The following is a 14,376-nucleotide window of genomic DNA, read 5'->3' on the forward strand; positions in this document are numbered from 1 at the left end:
CCGTGGCCGCTTCATTCTCACTATAAGGTTCCAGCGGTGGCATATTCACTATTCAGAAAGCGGTGGCCGACATTTTATGAAGATGAAAAATAGGGAACCAGAAAAAAGGAATTACCATGTTGCATTGCCAGATGGAAGGTATATTGGGACTCTACTACGTTTGAAGAGGTTTGAACTTGAGACTGCCATCATTTTATAGACAATTCTCTTGGCTGTCTCATACATAAATGTGACCTGTAACTATTTAGCATATGATTAGTTCTGCAGATTCTCGTCATGTCACTGCATTGTTACTGTTTTGCTCTTGAAAATCTAAATTTTAATTTATTTTGTTAGTATTTTGTAAATCCACCTTTGGTTTTCAGCACTGCCAGAATCCTTTTGGGCTGCTCTCAATCAGATAGCATGTCTCGACCAAAATCTGATCCCTGGTCTCTTCTACACATTCCCAAAGTTGGTGCATACCGGTCGCCTCACTAGGTATGTATACAGCTTATCTTCAACTCTACCCACAAGTGTTGGATTGGGTTGAGGTCTGGGGACAGTGAGGGCCAATCCAGATCCTCTACTTCATTGTCATTGAGCCATTTCTTCACCAATCTTGATATATGCTTCTGGTCATTGTCCAGCTGGAACACTATGTTGGTCTTTTCATACCCAGAGTACTCGAGTGTACAAAGTAAGTCGTATTGTAGGATACTCGCATATAGCTCAGCATTGAGAGCACCATCGATCCTGGTCACATATCCAATGCCTTTGGCTGTGAAACAACCTCATATCATCAGGCTTCCTCCACCGAACTTGACATTTCCTTCAATTTCTTGATCCATTTGCCCTTTTTTCCCTCGTTTCCCTCATTGACCTATTTGCACCCATCGGAGCCTAGTCTATTGATTTTTGTCTCATCGCTCCAAATCACCAGTTTTTAATCTTCTACTGTCCACTTTTCGTACTTTTTTGCAAACTTGAGCAGATGTTTCTTATGACGATACTGAAGTCGAACCTTTTTTCGGGCCACCATTCCAGACTTGTGTAATGTGCGTCGCACAGTGCTGGCCTGGACGTCTGTGATCTCACTATTATGAGGCATACGAGCCTCCTCCACTGCTGTGTTTATCGCGCCAGAACTGATAGACCTTGTGAGGAGCCGACTTGTTGACTTTGATATTTGCTTGGACGTCCACCTATTGGCTTCTGAATGGATGGATGGACGGACTTCATTTCGTATTCTTCCACCTGTCATGACGCTCACATGATGCAGTTTGGCAATTTTCTTGGCCGGAGGAACCGCTATCGATGAGCTGAATGATGCGGTTTCTTTTCTTGGGAAATCTTCTTCATGGCTGCTCCTTGATTTGAACCAGTGACCTCTCACTTGGGAATCAATCTAATAACACACTGAGCTATTAGGGAATGTGAGAACAGGTTGTGATTTGTAGTATACAGGAAGAAAAAGATCTTTCCACCACCAGGAGCAAAACAGTAACAATGCAGTGAAACAACAAGAATCTGCATAACTAATCATATGCTAAATAGTTACAAGTCAAATTTATGTATGAGATAGCCAAGATGATTGTCTATATAATGATGGTAGTCTCACGATCAAAGCAGTAGTGGATGGTGAGATATGGAGCCTGAAAATCAAAAGTTCAAAACATTGTTCCCCTTCTGCTCGTCAGCGTATTTCACTAGAAATATCAACCAAATTTGCAACACCAATCTGTAGATATCATCCGTTTTGGAGATTTTGCCCCTCAACAACACAGAGTAAGGGTTAGGTTGTTAAGATGAGAGACCTTTCACTTAAAGATCCTTACAGTAGCTTTCAAGATCTCTCAGAGAAAGGAGTCAACCCATCAAAAATCATCGATAAATTTCACTCAAAAACAAGACCGGAAAGTGAAAAATGAAGACCTAGGATGTGATGGAGAACACAAGCATTTACCTTTGGGGCTCTTGTTTACCACCATTTCTTTCTCATCTTCATCCTCTCCAGATTCCTTTTTTGGGTTTTCTTTCAATTCTTGACATTCTGTATTTTCCTCAACATCTTCCTTTTCCAGTTTACTTGAAGGCTACAAGTAAAACCATCTTTAGTGAATCTTTATTACTATAATGGCACCTTTTTCTTTGGCCGGTATGGATCTGACTTGTGGCAGGTTTCCGCTTTCAATTCTAGTTTGAATTTCAGCTTAAACACGTTTTCTTTCTCCACAGAAATGGATGAGATACAAAAGCGCAGAAACCAAAACAAGCTCTAAACCCACAGGAGAAAATATTGCAATTTATGGACGAGGATTCATGCATCCAGCTAATGTAATTTATTTACAAAGTGATACCCCATCAAATCATTAACCAGAAAGAGATGCAACCGTAAATGGATAAATCGCATTATGAGATAACTTTACAAAGTCTTATTCATGCATCCCTTGGGGACATGGACAAATGGCTTACAAAACACTCTCTGCAAGGAATGGATTTTTTTATTTGATATACATGTACAGTACAGACCAAAAGTTTGGACACACTTTCTCATTTAAAGATTTTTCTGTATTTTTTGAAAATTGTAAATTCACACTGAAGGCATCAAAACTATGAATTAACACATGTGGAGTTATATACTTAACAAAAAAAGTGTGAAACAACTGAAATTATGTCTTATATTCTAGGTTCTTCAAAGTAGCCACCTTTTGCTTTGATGACTGCTTTGCACACTCTTGGCATTCTCTTGATGAGCTTCAAGAGGTAGTCACTGGAAATGGTTTTCACTTCACAGGTGTGCCCTGTCAGGTTTAATAAGTGGGATTTCTTGCCTTATAAATGGGGTTGGGACCATCAGTTGTGTTGTGCAGAAGTCTGGTGGATACACAGCTGATAGTCCTACTGAATAGACTGTTAGAATTTGTATTATGGCAAGAAAAAAGCAGCTAAGTAAAGAAAAACGAGTGGCCATCATTACTTTAAGGAATGAAGGTCAGTCAGTCCGAAAAATTGGGAAAACTTTGAAAGTGTCCCCAAGTGCAGTGGCAAAAACCATCAAGCGCTACAAAGAAACTGGCTCACATGAGGACTTCCCCAGGAAAGGAAGACCAAGAGTCACCTCTGCTTCTGAGGATAAGTTTATCCGAGTCACCAGCCTCAGAAATCGCAGGTTAACAGCAGCTCAGATTAGAGACCAAGTCAATGCCACACAGAGTTCTAGCAGCAGACACATCTCTACAACAACTGCTAAGAGGAGACTTTGTGCAGCAGGCCTTCATGGTAAAATAGCGGCTAGGAAACCACTGCTAAGGACAGGCAACAAGCAGAAGAGAATTGTTTGGGTTAAAGAACACAAGGAATGGACATTAGACCAGTGGAGATCTGTGCTTTGGTCTGATGAGTCCAAATTTGAAAAGGTGAACGGATGGACTCTACATGCCTGGTTCCCACCGTGAAGCATGGAGGAGGAGGTGTGATGGCATGTGAATCAGCATGGCTACCACAGCATCTTGCAGTTTCATGCTATTCCATCCGGTTTACGTCTAGTTGGACCATCATTTATTTTTCAACAGGAAAATGACCCCAAACACACCTCCAGGCTGTGTAATAGCTATTTGACAAAGAAGGAGAGTAATGGGGTGCTACGCCAGATGACCTGGCCTCCACAGTCACCAGACCTGAATCCAATCGAGATGGTTTGGAGTGAGCTGGACCGCAGAGTGAAGGCAAAAGGGGCAATAAGTGCTAAGCATCTCTGGGAACTCCTTCAAGATTGTTGGAAGACCATTCCCGATGACTACCTCTTGAAGCTCATCAAGAGAATGCCAAGAGTGTGCAAAGCAGTCATCAAAGCAAAAGGTGGCTACTTTGAAGAACCTAGAATATAAGACATAATTTCAGTTGTTTCACACTTTTTTGTTAAGTATATAATTCCACATGTGTTAATTCATAGTTTTGATGCCTTCAGTGTGAATTTACAATTTTCATAGTCATGAAAATACAGAAAAATCTTTAAAAGAGAAGGTGTGTCCAAACTTTTGGTCTGTACTGTATATAATAGTAATTTATATTTTAATGTACCTCCATAACATAATGTGCATAAAATGAAAAAAGACTGAAAATGGTAAGGAAAATAAAATGATAATCATTTAACCTGAATTTCCGAAGGCTTGGTCTTCTGCTCCACAGGTTCCATCTCCTCGGACAATGTACTCTGTGTTTCTACTTTTTCTAGAAAAGAAAACCAGGATTTCTCTAGGTGGTCTCTTCTGCAACATATAATTAGGTTATGGGCCATGCACTCCACAAGATGGGTATGTTACATTGAATCGCGTTGGTAATGTATTGTGGATGAAGATTGTATAGTAAAGTGAATGAAGATAGAACAGGCAAAGTATTATCAATGAGAATGAAATAGTCAATATGTCGTGACTCATGGATGAAGATGGAATATATAATAAGTTATGAGTGAAGATACAACAGCCATTGTAATGTGAATGGTTTTGGAATAGGAGATCTATGCGCAAACCCTGGTTTCTATCGTCCTCCATGTGGATGATGATTTTTGAAGGAAACTTAATAGATGGCTGAAGCAGGTACAATATGAGTTGGACGGTGTAAGCAAACACTTTTGGTACTGTGCCCACAAATAAGGAGGGTATGGGAGTGCGGGGGGCACTTATCCTGAATAAACAGTAGTCTGTGTGATTCTTCTTTATTACAAAGTACCTGGCACGGGGGCTGTTCCTGGTGGCAGGGGCGCTGGACTCGCTGGAACTGGTGTGGTGGGATCTGAAGAAACAACGTCAAAGCATTTCTTGATCTCGGCCCCCTCGGGAATCATATCCGGTGTACTGTACTTGCCATTAACTTGTTCAAATTCCTGGACCTGAATACAAAAAAACATATCATAAAAATTAAGGAAGATAAAACCTAAACTGCCCAGCCCTGACCGTTTATTTCCCATAGGATCAGTTATTGGCTGGTTTATGTTCGATAATATGCCATGCTATTGGGCAAGGTAATTATAACTGCAGCAGATAATGTGAGAATCTGAAGCAGGGAATCACAAGGATGGCCATAAATCTCAGGTTTGGATTACATAGGTAATTTAGCTTTGAGTAAAGGTGCAGTGAGACGGACGTATAACACAGACGATGATCGAAAAGCAATGCTCGGACTGGCCGTCGGCTTTCCTGACCTGAGCATGACAGCTGCATAGAAATACATGCTGTCACACTCGGGTAAGGAGCCGCCGGCCAGTCCGAGCATTGCGATGTGATCGTCTGTGGTATATGGCGGCCAGTCCGAGCATTGCGACGCAATCGTTGTCTGTGGTATATGGCCGTCTCACTGCGCCCTAAGGCCCCAATACACCTTAGATAAGGGTCGGCTGAGCGATGGTGTGTCCGATTGCTTGGCCAGTGGTTATTTCGACCATCTCTCCCATAAACAGCTCCTGTGTTCCCTATGAGAGCGCTGCTGCCATGTCTCCGATGGCGGCTTACCACTATAAGGATCGGCAGTCCGGAATCAGACCTACCAGATCCTTATCTACCCTGATATCATCTGTTTGGGGCTTCTATACACATTAGACCATCCGCTGAACCCATCGAAATCGGCGGAATTGGCCGACGTTCGTCTAATTTGTAGGAGGCCTTAAGACTGGTTCAACAACCAGGATCCACCCAGCTTATGAATACACAAAACTGATCTGTTTGATTTCGGTCTTGTGAATCTGTGGAATCAGTCACGATCAGTTGGCCAATTGAAGATGTATGGTGGCCACAGTCAGATGCTGCATATCCGCCCCTATACACATCAATACGTGTCAATGCTTGGTACCCGGGCGCGGCTATTATACAGCTGATGGAGCTGTGCACCGCTGCAACTGAGCACTTCTGGTTGCCACTGGCACAGGGAACAGCTGATATTGGTGGTACCAGGTGTTCCACCCTCACTGATCAGATTTCTTTGATCATTTTTAAGGTTTTATGGGGGATAACCTTACCCCATCGTCTTCAGCTAGGATAAAATAAAGTGTTACTCAACCTTCCCAGGTCCAGTGTTGTGGTTACAGTGCTGCCCTGGTCTTTGTAGACAGGCTGCAGCGGTGACATCATGACTGTAACGTACATGACCATTGAAGATAATCTCTAGCTCATAGGGGTTGTGCCAGCTAGAGCCAGTCGGATCAGTGATTAGCTGCAGCGGTCATATGGGCTGAGGCAAAAGTTATTCCCGGAAAATCCCTTTAATCATATCACTAGTAACGATACCCTGAGATATAGCCAGATGTCACCCTTCACATAGAGCATGGCGGTTACACGGCTATTATTCCACGTACCTTTGATTCTAGTGCAAACATTTACTCACCCACCTTCTTTCGAACCAGTGACATGACTCCGATCCTGGTGAGGACGTGTTGTCGAGATAGTCCTTCTCTAGGGACCCCGTCAGCAAAGGTTTCTGCCCCATCAGCTCCAGGTTCACAGAGGTGTCTCATAAATAAGGAGACGTACGCCCTGCACAGAGGATTCATTGTAAATATGTATACCCGACAATGCAAGAGGGCGAGAACGAGGAGCGCAGAGACATCCTATGAGCGGCACCCGCCATCAGACAGGCAGGGATCCGTGCTCAAGGAGGTACCTATGAAATCCGTTCATTCGGAAAAAATGTCTCTTAATTTTCAGATTATTTCTTATTTTTTCAGTATTATTTCTAATAGGAAACCAGAATCATAACTTTTGAGAGAGAAATGGGATTAATGTGGGAAAGAGGAGAAGACACTTTCTTAGGCCTCTTTCACACTTCAGTTGTTTGGCGTCAGTCTAAATCTGCCATTTTCCTCAAAAAACGGATCCGTTTTTTTTTCGACTGATCCATTTTTTTCCCCATAGACTTGCATTAGCGACGGATTGTGACGGATGGTCGTCCGTTCCATCCGTCATGCGACGGATCCGTCAAAATTTGGCGGACGTCATCTAGACATTGACGGTCATTGCAACGTTTTTTGTCTGCGTTGAAATGGCGGATCGCGACGGATCCGTCGCGTCTGTCATTTCATAGAATGGCCACCTATGGGCGACGGATCCGTCGCGACCGTCATTTCGGCGGATCCGTCGCCCCAATCCGTTTTTTAAATTTTTTTCAATTGCGCATGCTCCAAAAAGTATATACAACCCCCGAGTAACGGATCCGTCAAAAAAACGGATCCGTTACATCCGTTTTTTCAACTATTGTGACGGATCCGTCGATCCGTCATTATGTCGGAAGTGACTGACGCCAAAAAACTGAAGTGTGAAAGAAGCCTTAGTTATCGTCTCTATAAAAATCAAATCCATCCAATACAGGGGTTGAGTTAAAGTCTCAGTGAAGATACCAGTGATCCATCCAGCTGGTCCCTAGACCCCCCTCTGGATTAGTATGGCAAGCAGTGAAAAATGTAGCCTGTGTAATGGACTCACATTGGCACACGCACATCAGGAGCCATGGTGGTAACCATTCAAACTTTATTACCTGAAACTCTGCCAACCAAAAATAGAGATACAAACCACTGTCTCTCCTGATGTGTATGCTAAAGGAAGGGTTAATATCACGGGTGTGTCAGGTGTGACTGACTACTATCTGCTTGGAGGATTGCTGGCGTGATCTCTCTTGTGTCTTCTCAAGCTAAGTGTATACCCTTGTTCGTTTACCAGTGTTGTCTTTAGTTGTAGTGGGGGCTGACAAGCACTAACCCCGTCCCCCCTTCCTATATAGGGCCTATCACCAATCAGGGTTTAGGCTCCTGTTCAGCGATAGGTGCGGAACCTATTTAGGGATGTTAGGGTAGTAAGGAATTGTCAGTTCTACCTAGGGATCTCCAATTCCCCCCTCCCTAGTGTTTGGGCTTCCCCACTCTCTTCCTGTTGTGGTGCACTTAGTCCTTCCCTTACCCTGCGTGACAGTTAATGAGCAGCACCAAGAGAAGGTGACATATGCCACTTTTTTGTTTGCTGCAATCTTAGCACCGTATGGAGGAATGTACTGTTTGAGGAGAGTGGCTAAAGGTGACATTGTATTTGTATTTGGCTCTTGATGAAAGCACACCACATGGCCATGATTGAGGGTTTTTCTACCCGAAATGCGTAAGCATTATCGGTTTTCTTTTTTAATATATGCACACTTATCCAATTTTTTTATTCTCTATTATAATTAAAGGTTAAGCTTCAATTACTTTCGGACTATGGAGAGCTACCACATGGACACCTACAAAGGGTAGCACACAGGGCACCAATGACTTCTTCTCATATGACAGAAAGGCCAAAGCAGCTTATTCCTTGGGACATGGATTCCACAAGACCTCTAAAGGTGTCTTGTGGTATATGGCACCAAAAGTTTAGCAGCAGATCATTTACAGGGTTGGTCTACTACTTGGGCATTTAAGAAGCGGATTTCTGAGTATAATAATAAAAAAAAAAAGTTAATCTCCCGAACTGCAATGTCATGTGAGCACTGTAGCCAATCAGTGATCACTTTGGCATAATAATGAGAGCTGTTCAGAAGTTTCTAATTGGCTGCACAGCAACTGCTAATTAGCTGCAGCGCTCATGTGACAAAGTCACGCAATCACTGGGAGATGATGCGCCAATGTAGTAGGTGGGAATAAGCTTTTCTTATTTTAATGGGGGACTTGGGCATTTGAGAAGGGATTGTCCAAGTAGCTTTAAGGCCTATTTCCTTTAAACCAAATTGGGAGGAAATTGGGCTTCACTGTCTGGGGTTCTGGACGTGCGCTGTCACTCTGGACCAAGATCACTGCACAGACTCCCGGCCTAAGAGTGACCGCTTCATAGAAATACATGAAGCTGTCACGCTGGGGTCAAGAGATCCGCCGGCTGGTCGCTGCAATACGTTCCGATCTCCATCCAATTTATACAGCCATCTGCTATAGATGATCGGTGTAGGATATAAGTACCGTATTTTTCGGACTATAAGATGCACTGGACCATAAGACACACCTAGGTTTTAGAGGAGGAAATTAGGAAAAAAAATTGAAGCAAAATAATGGTCAATTCTGTACTGTAATATCCCCTATCTTGGTATGCTTGGCCCCCTCATCCCTATCCTGGTGTGCATGGCCCCATCCTTATCCTGGTATGATTGGCACCATCTCGATCCTGGTATGCACGACCCCTTCCCAGTCCTGTATGATTGGCCTCATCACGGTCCTGGCTTGATTGGTCACATCCTTATTCTGGTATAATTGTCCCCTTCCCGTTCCTGGTATGATTGGCCCCATCCAGGAGCGGGGTTGGGGGCCAATTATAAAAGAAAGAGGATGGGAGCAATCATACCAGGAACAAGATGGGGACATTTATACCAGGGTGCCAGAAAAATGAATATGCATTGCCCTCCATGCCCATGGGCGTGGAAAGCAGTGCATATTAATTTCTCTTTTAAGTGGGCACAGGAGTTAGCTGGAGCCACCGGCTCCAGCCTCATGTAACCCGATGCTCCGCCGAAACCGCTCCCTCACCTCCCCACCACAGCCCATACATCCGGACTATAAGACGCATTCCTTCCCCCCCATTTTCCTCCACATTTTGGGAGGGAAAAAAGTGCATATTATAGTCCGAAAAATACGGTAATAACTCATTGAAACATAAGCTGTAGGAGACACTTGTAGCTTAGGATTACAAAAATACAGTATTCATGTCACATAAGTAAACTAAATGTTATAAGATGTCAATGGTACGAAGCTGCAGCTGTAACAGTTCATTGACTTCAGCTGAATGGTGAAGTGTAAAACACCATTAGTACAAATGCCGACACTGAACTCTGCTGCCCTCTAGTGATGAGCAACTTGCAAGTAGCGTTCCCTAGGTTAACTACAACATTTAATTATTTTCTTTTTTCTTCATTTGCTTTAATTTACAAATTAAATTACCCAACCAGTAACACATTATGACCTTAATTTTATAATTTTATTTAAATGGTTTGAAAAAAACAGATATGGGAAAGTTAAAGGGAATTAGTTCTTCTCACAATGTAAACCGGTAGTAATTGGCAAAAGTTTTATTCTGACACGTAAGGTGTAGATACTTTATTATCAAACTGGGTCATTGAAAAAAATTCCAATCCTGACGGGTTTTTTTTGACAAATTAATAAAAAAAAGATTAAAAAACAAAAGACACGACTGTGAAATGAGGAATCACAGTACCTGAATTCTTTCTCACTCTTTCCTCGAAGATCCCGAACAAGCCAGTGTGAATTAAAGGCGTCCTGTGGGGGCATTCCCCATCTCATGATGGCATTTAGGAAGGCTTTACGTTGTCGAGCATTGAACCCAAGGACCTTGGAACAACAAAAAAAGTGTTAATATTTGTCACGAATCCCTACTCCGTGGTGTCACTTATTCGTCACGTGCCCGCTCTCACACGTGACTTGGGGTTGTGCCTGCAAGGGTTAATCTATCTCCCCACTCTCAGTCCAGCATTCAACCTCTGTCCTATGCTGTAATGGGAGCATAAATCACACACTGACCCAGGCCACACACCCGCTCACACACGCTGCCACCACTCATCGAATACACGGGCGATGAGTCCCAGAAATAATAATACTAATAAAAATATGTCTATCACTCATAAGGCTCACACACCTTAGGCTATGGATTCTTTTAGAACATTCAAGGTTCAACTTGTTAAAGTTTTATACTTTAATAACAAAAGGTTCAATGCTTACAATAAGAAAAAGGTATAAAAATATGATAATAAAAAGACATACAACTTATGCAAAACAGTATAAATTAAAGAGGAGAAACTTACAGAAATTATCTAACTGGTAGTTGCTTTCTGCTCCCTGAGGGGGATGTGAATGGAGTTGGTGGAACACATCAGCTTCTCAGGCTGCCCTCACATGTGAACACAATTCTCTGTCTGCAGCCTGAATTTATAACTTTGGTCTGGAAGTCAGGTTTCTAGACCGGCCCCTCAGGTTAATATCATAACTGCAGCCTGTTTGATTGGGCCACGGCCGCGCCCCCAATGAATACATTATTTTCTCTTAAGATACGTGTGAAAAGGTTCTCAGGAATTAGCATCTCCCCTCCAAGACCTAGAAGGTGCCAAATGTTCCTTTTCTTCTTGGCCCTAGCTAGACCTCCTGGTGAGATATGGAGACACGATTCCTACTCGTCCCAAGGAAGTACCTATTAACACCTAGGTGTGACTTGCCTTCAGGACAGATGTTACATTATCACTAGGCACACATATAACCCTAGACATATGCCACTACACACATATAGATATATACACATATTTCACCACAATATTCAATGATTAAACATTTAGATTTTAGAAAGTTGCACAATGAGCCATTACAGGTGCTTCTCACAAAGCTAGAATATCATCAAAAAGTGAATTTATTTTAGTTCTTCAATAGAAAAAGTGAATCTCATATATTATATAGTCATTACAAACAGAGTGATCTATTTCAAGTGTTTATTTCTGTTAATGTTGATGATTATGGCTTATCTCAGTAAATTATAATAATTAACAAAAAAACACCTGCAAAGGTTCCTAAGGGTTTTAAAAAGGTCCCTTAGTCTGTTTTCAGTAGCTCCACAATCATGGGGAAGACTGCTGACTTGACAGATGTCCAGAAGACAGCCATTGATAGTCATTGGCTGTATGTATACATTTACTTTGTAAACACAATGCATGACTAATCCTGTACTGATCCCGAGTTACATCCTGTATTATACTCCAGAGCTGCACTCACTATTCTGCTGGTGCAGTCACTGTGTACATACATTACATTACTAATCCTGTACTGATCCTGAGTAACATCCTGTATTATACTCCAGAGCTGCACTCACTATTCTGCTGGTGCAGTCACTGTGTACATACATTACATTACTGATTCTAAGTTACATCCTGTATCATACTCCAGAGCTGCACTCACTATTCTGCTGGTGCAGTCACTGTGTACATACATTACATTACTGATCCTGTACTGATCCTAAGTTACATCCTGTATTATACCCCAGAGCTGCACTCACTATTCTGCTGGTGCAGTCACTGTGTACATACATTACATTACTGATCCTGTACTGATCCTGAGTTACATCCTGTATTATACTCCAGAGCTGCACTCACTATTCTCCTGGTGCAGTCACTGTGTACATACATTACATTACTGATCCTGTACTGATCCTGAGTTACATCCCATATTATACCTAGAGCTGCACTCACTTTTCTGCTGGTGGAGTCACTGTGTACATACATTACATTACTGATCCTGTACTGATCCTGAGTTACATCCTGTATTATACCCCAGAGCTGCACTCACTATTCTGCTGGTGGAGTCACTGTGTACGCACATTACATTACTTATCCTGTACTGATCCTGAGTTACATCCTGTATTATACAACAGAGCTGCACTCACTATTCTGATGGTGCAGTCACTGTGTACATACATTACATTACTGATCCTGTACTGATCCTGAGTTACATCCTGTATTATACTACAGAGCTGCACTCACTATTCTGCTGGTGCAGTCACGGTGTACATACATTACATTACTGATCCTGAGTTACATCCTGTATTATACCCCAGAGCTGCACTCACTATTCTGCTGGTGCAGTCACTGTGTACATACATTACATTACTGATCCTGTACTGATCCTGAGTTACATCCTGCATTATACCCCTGAGCTGCACTCACTATTCTGCTGGTGGTTTCATTGGGTCCATAAGCTAGGGTCACACATATTGATTGATAGGGGTCTCAGCAGCGGTTCCTGAGGATCCGGCTCTGCAGCACCCTGTCTGTGTGAAGTCATGTATGCTTATCCTGTGCTTTATTCATTCTCTATTGGATTGGCAAAGATAGCCAAACCCCGCTTTCCATCCGAAATGAATAAAGAGGTGGTGCACACGCTAAATCTGATCTCCACTCATACGGACTCTGCAGAGCCCAGTTCTAAACACTTTTGGGGGCTCAGCGGTTGGACCCCCAGCAAACAATAAGTTACCTCTATCCATGGGACAATCCATCTAACTGGTGCTTCTGGGTTTCGGGCCTTGATCCGCCATACTGCTCTGGCACTTTTGGATCTATGACTCTCTGGCACGTCTTCAGGACATTCACAGAGCAGCTGTCACTCTCACACACACCATTAGTTGCCCATGGATATGTCCCCAGACGGACAGGCTAACCCTACTGCTCCTACCCGTTCACCAGACACCAAACGTGGCCTCATCACATTCTTCCCCAAGTGCCATAGACTGCCCTTATATAAATTCCCCTTTGTCCTTTCAATGAAAATGTTAAAACAACCCCTAAAGGACCTGTTGTCCACGTACCTCAATGTTTCCTCCAACCCGAGCAAGAAGTGGAGGAAGCGGCTTGTCTCTGTCACTTTTCAGTTGCCTGCGAGATTGTCTCCTTCCACCTAAGGAAATGATATACACTTGTAAGTTTGCTGATCCTTAGGTACTTTTAACAAGTTGATAGAACAAGCCGCCATAAGCTATCCCCATGATGGCAACAAAGGAGCCGAGGACTTGACAGTGGTCCTCTGCTTCCGGTAAGGAGCTTCTGCTTGGCCTGCAGCCCCCATAGTAGTCAACTGATCGGATGAAATTGTGGGTTGATGGAGATGACAAAGTAAAACTAACCGCTGTAGGTTACCATCAGGCAGGATGCCTGTTAGCTTCAGAGTCCTATAGGTGATGCATATCCATCTAAAGAAAAGTTTAACTCACTCTGACCTTCAGGTTTTTCTTCAAAGTCTTCATCTTCATCCTCTGAACCAATGGAATATTCTGATTGGTTGTCAGAAAGTTCATCATGCCATTCTAAATGATAGAAAGAATTAGAAATTTTAACAAAATTTAAAAGGAATCTGCCAGTAGGTTTTTGCTATGTAATCAGACAACAGCAGCATGATGTCGGGGCTGAGACCCTGATTCCGGCGATCTATCACTTAGTTTACTGGGTGCAACAGTCATGATACAATCACAGTTTTCTCTGCTGCAGATCTAGTAGTGCTAAGAATACTGAGCTCTGTCTAACCCCGCCCACACCTCTGATTGGCTGCTTTCTGTGAACAGTGTATATTGACAGAAAACTGCTAATCATTGACGGGGGCGTGGCTGGACTAGGAGGCACAAGACACCTAGTCCTGGAGTGATAATCTCCTGCTGATAAAACATTGATTGTGTTGAAATAGCAAAACACAACTCAGTAAGTGACACATTGCTGGAATCAGAGTCATTTCCCCCACATCATGGGGCTCTCGGATTACATAGCAAAAATCTGTTGACAGCTTCTCTTTAAAAAATAGAACCAATTTTGATAGAGTTGCTGTTGGACAGGGATGATGGGTTATTTCTACCATGC

The 14,376-nt window shown here is 42.8% G+C and overlaps 1 protein-coding gene across 19 annotated transcripts in view; it reads right to left on the reverse strand.

Moving 5' to 3' along the window:
- CHD5 (chromodomain helicase DNA binding protein 5) overlaps positions 1-14,376 on the reverse strand; it is a 167,185-nt gene that overhangs the window by 20,152 nt on the left and 132,657 nt on the right. For 15 of the 19 annotated variants that reach the window (XM_077250353.1, XM_077250360.1, XM_077250358.1 and 12 more), the window contains 7 exons: positions 13,740-13,832; positions 13,338-13,426; positions 10,191-10,324; positions 6,362-6,506; positions 4,711-4,870; positions 4,136-4,212; positions 1,946-2,075 (listed from right to left, as the gene is read on the reverse strand). In XM_077250353.1, coding sequence (XP_077106468.1) covers positions 1,946-2,075; positions 4,136-4,212; positions 4,711-4,870; positions 6,362-6,506; positions 10,191-10,324; positions 13,338-13,426; positions 13,740-13,832 — 828 coding nt within the window. The remainder of the gene's footprint in view (positions 1-1,945; positions 2,076-4,135; positions 4,213-4,710; positions 4,871-6,361; positions 6,507-10,190; positions 10,325-13,337; positions 13,427-13,739; positions 13,833-14,376) is intronic. The other 4 variants (XM_077250361.1, XM_077250363.1, XM_077250352.1 and 1 more) reach the window with 1 other exon arrangement.

The sequence above is a fragment of the Ranitomeya variabilis genome, chromosome 4, assembly GCF_051348905.1.
Source record: "Ranitomeya variabilis isolate aRanVar5 chromosome 4, aRanVar5.hap1, whole genome shotgun sequence".
NCBI classification, from domain to species: Eukaryota; Metazoa; Chordata; class Amphibia; order Anura; family Dendrobatidae; genus Ranitomeya; species Ranitomeya variabilis.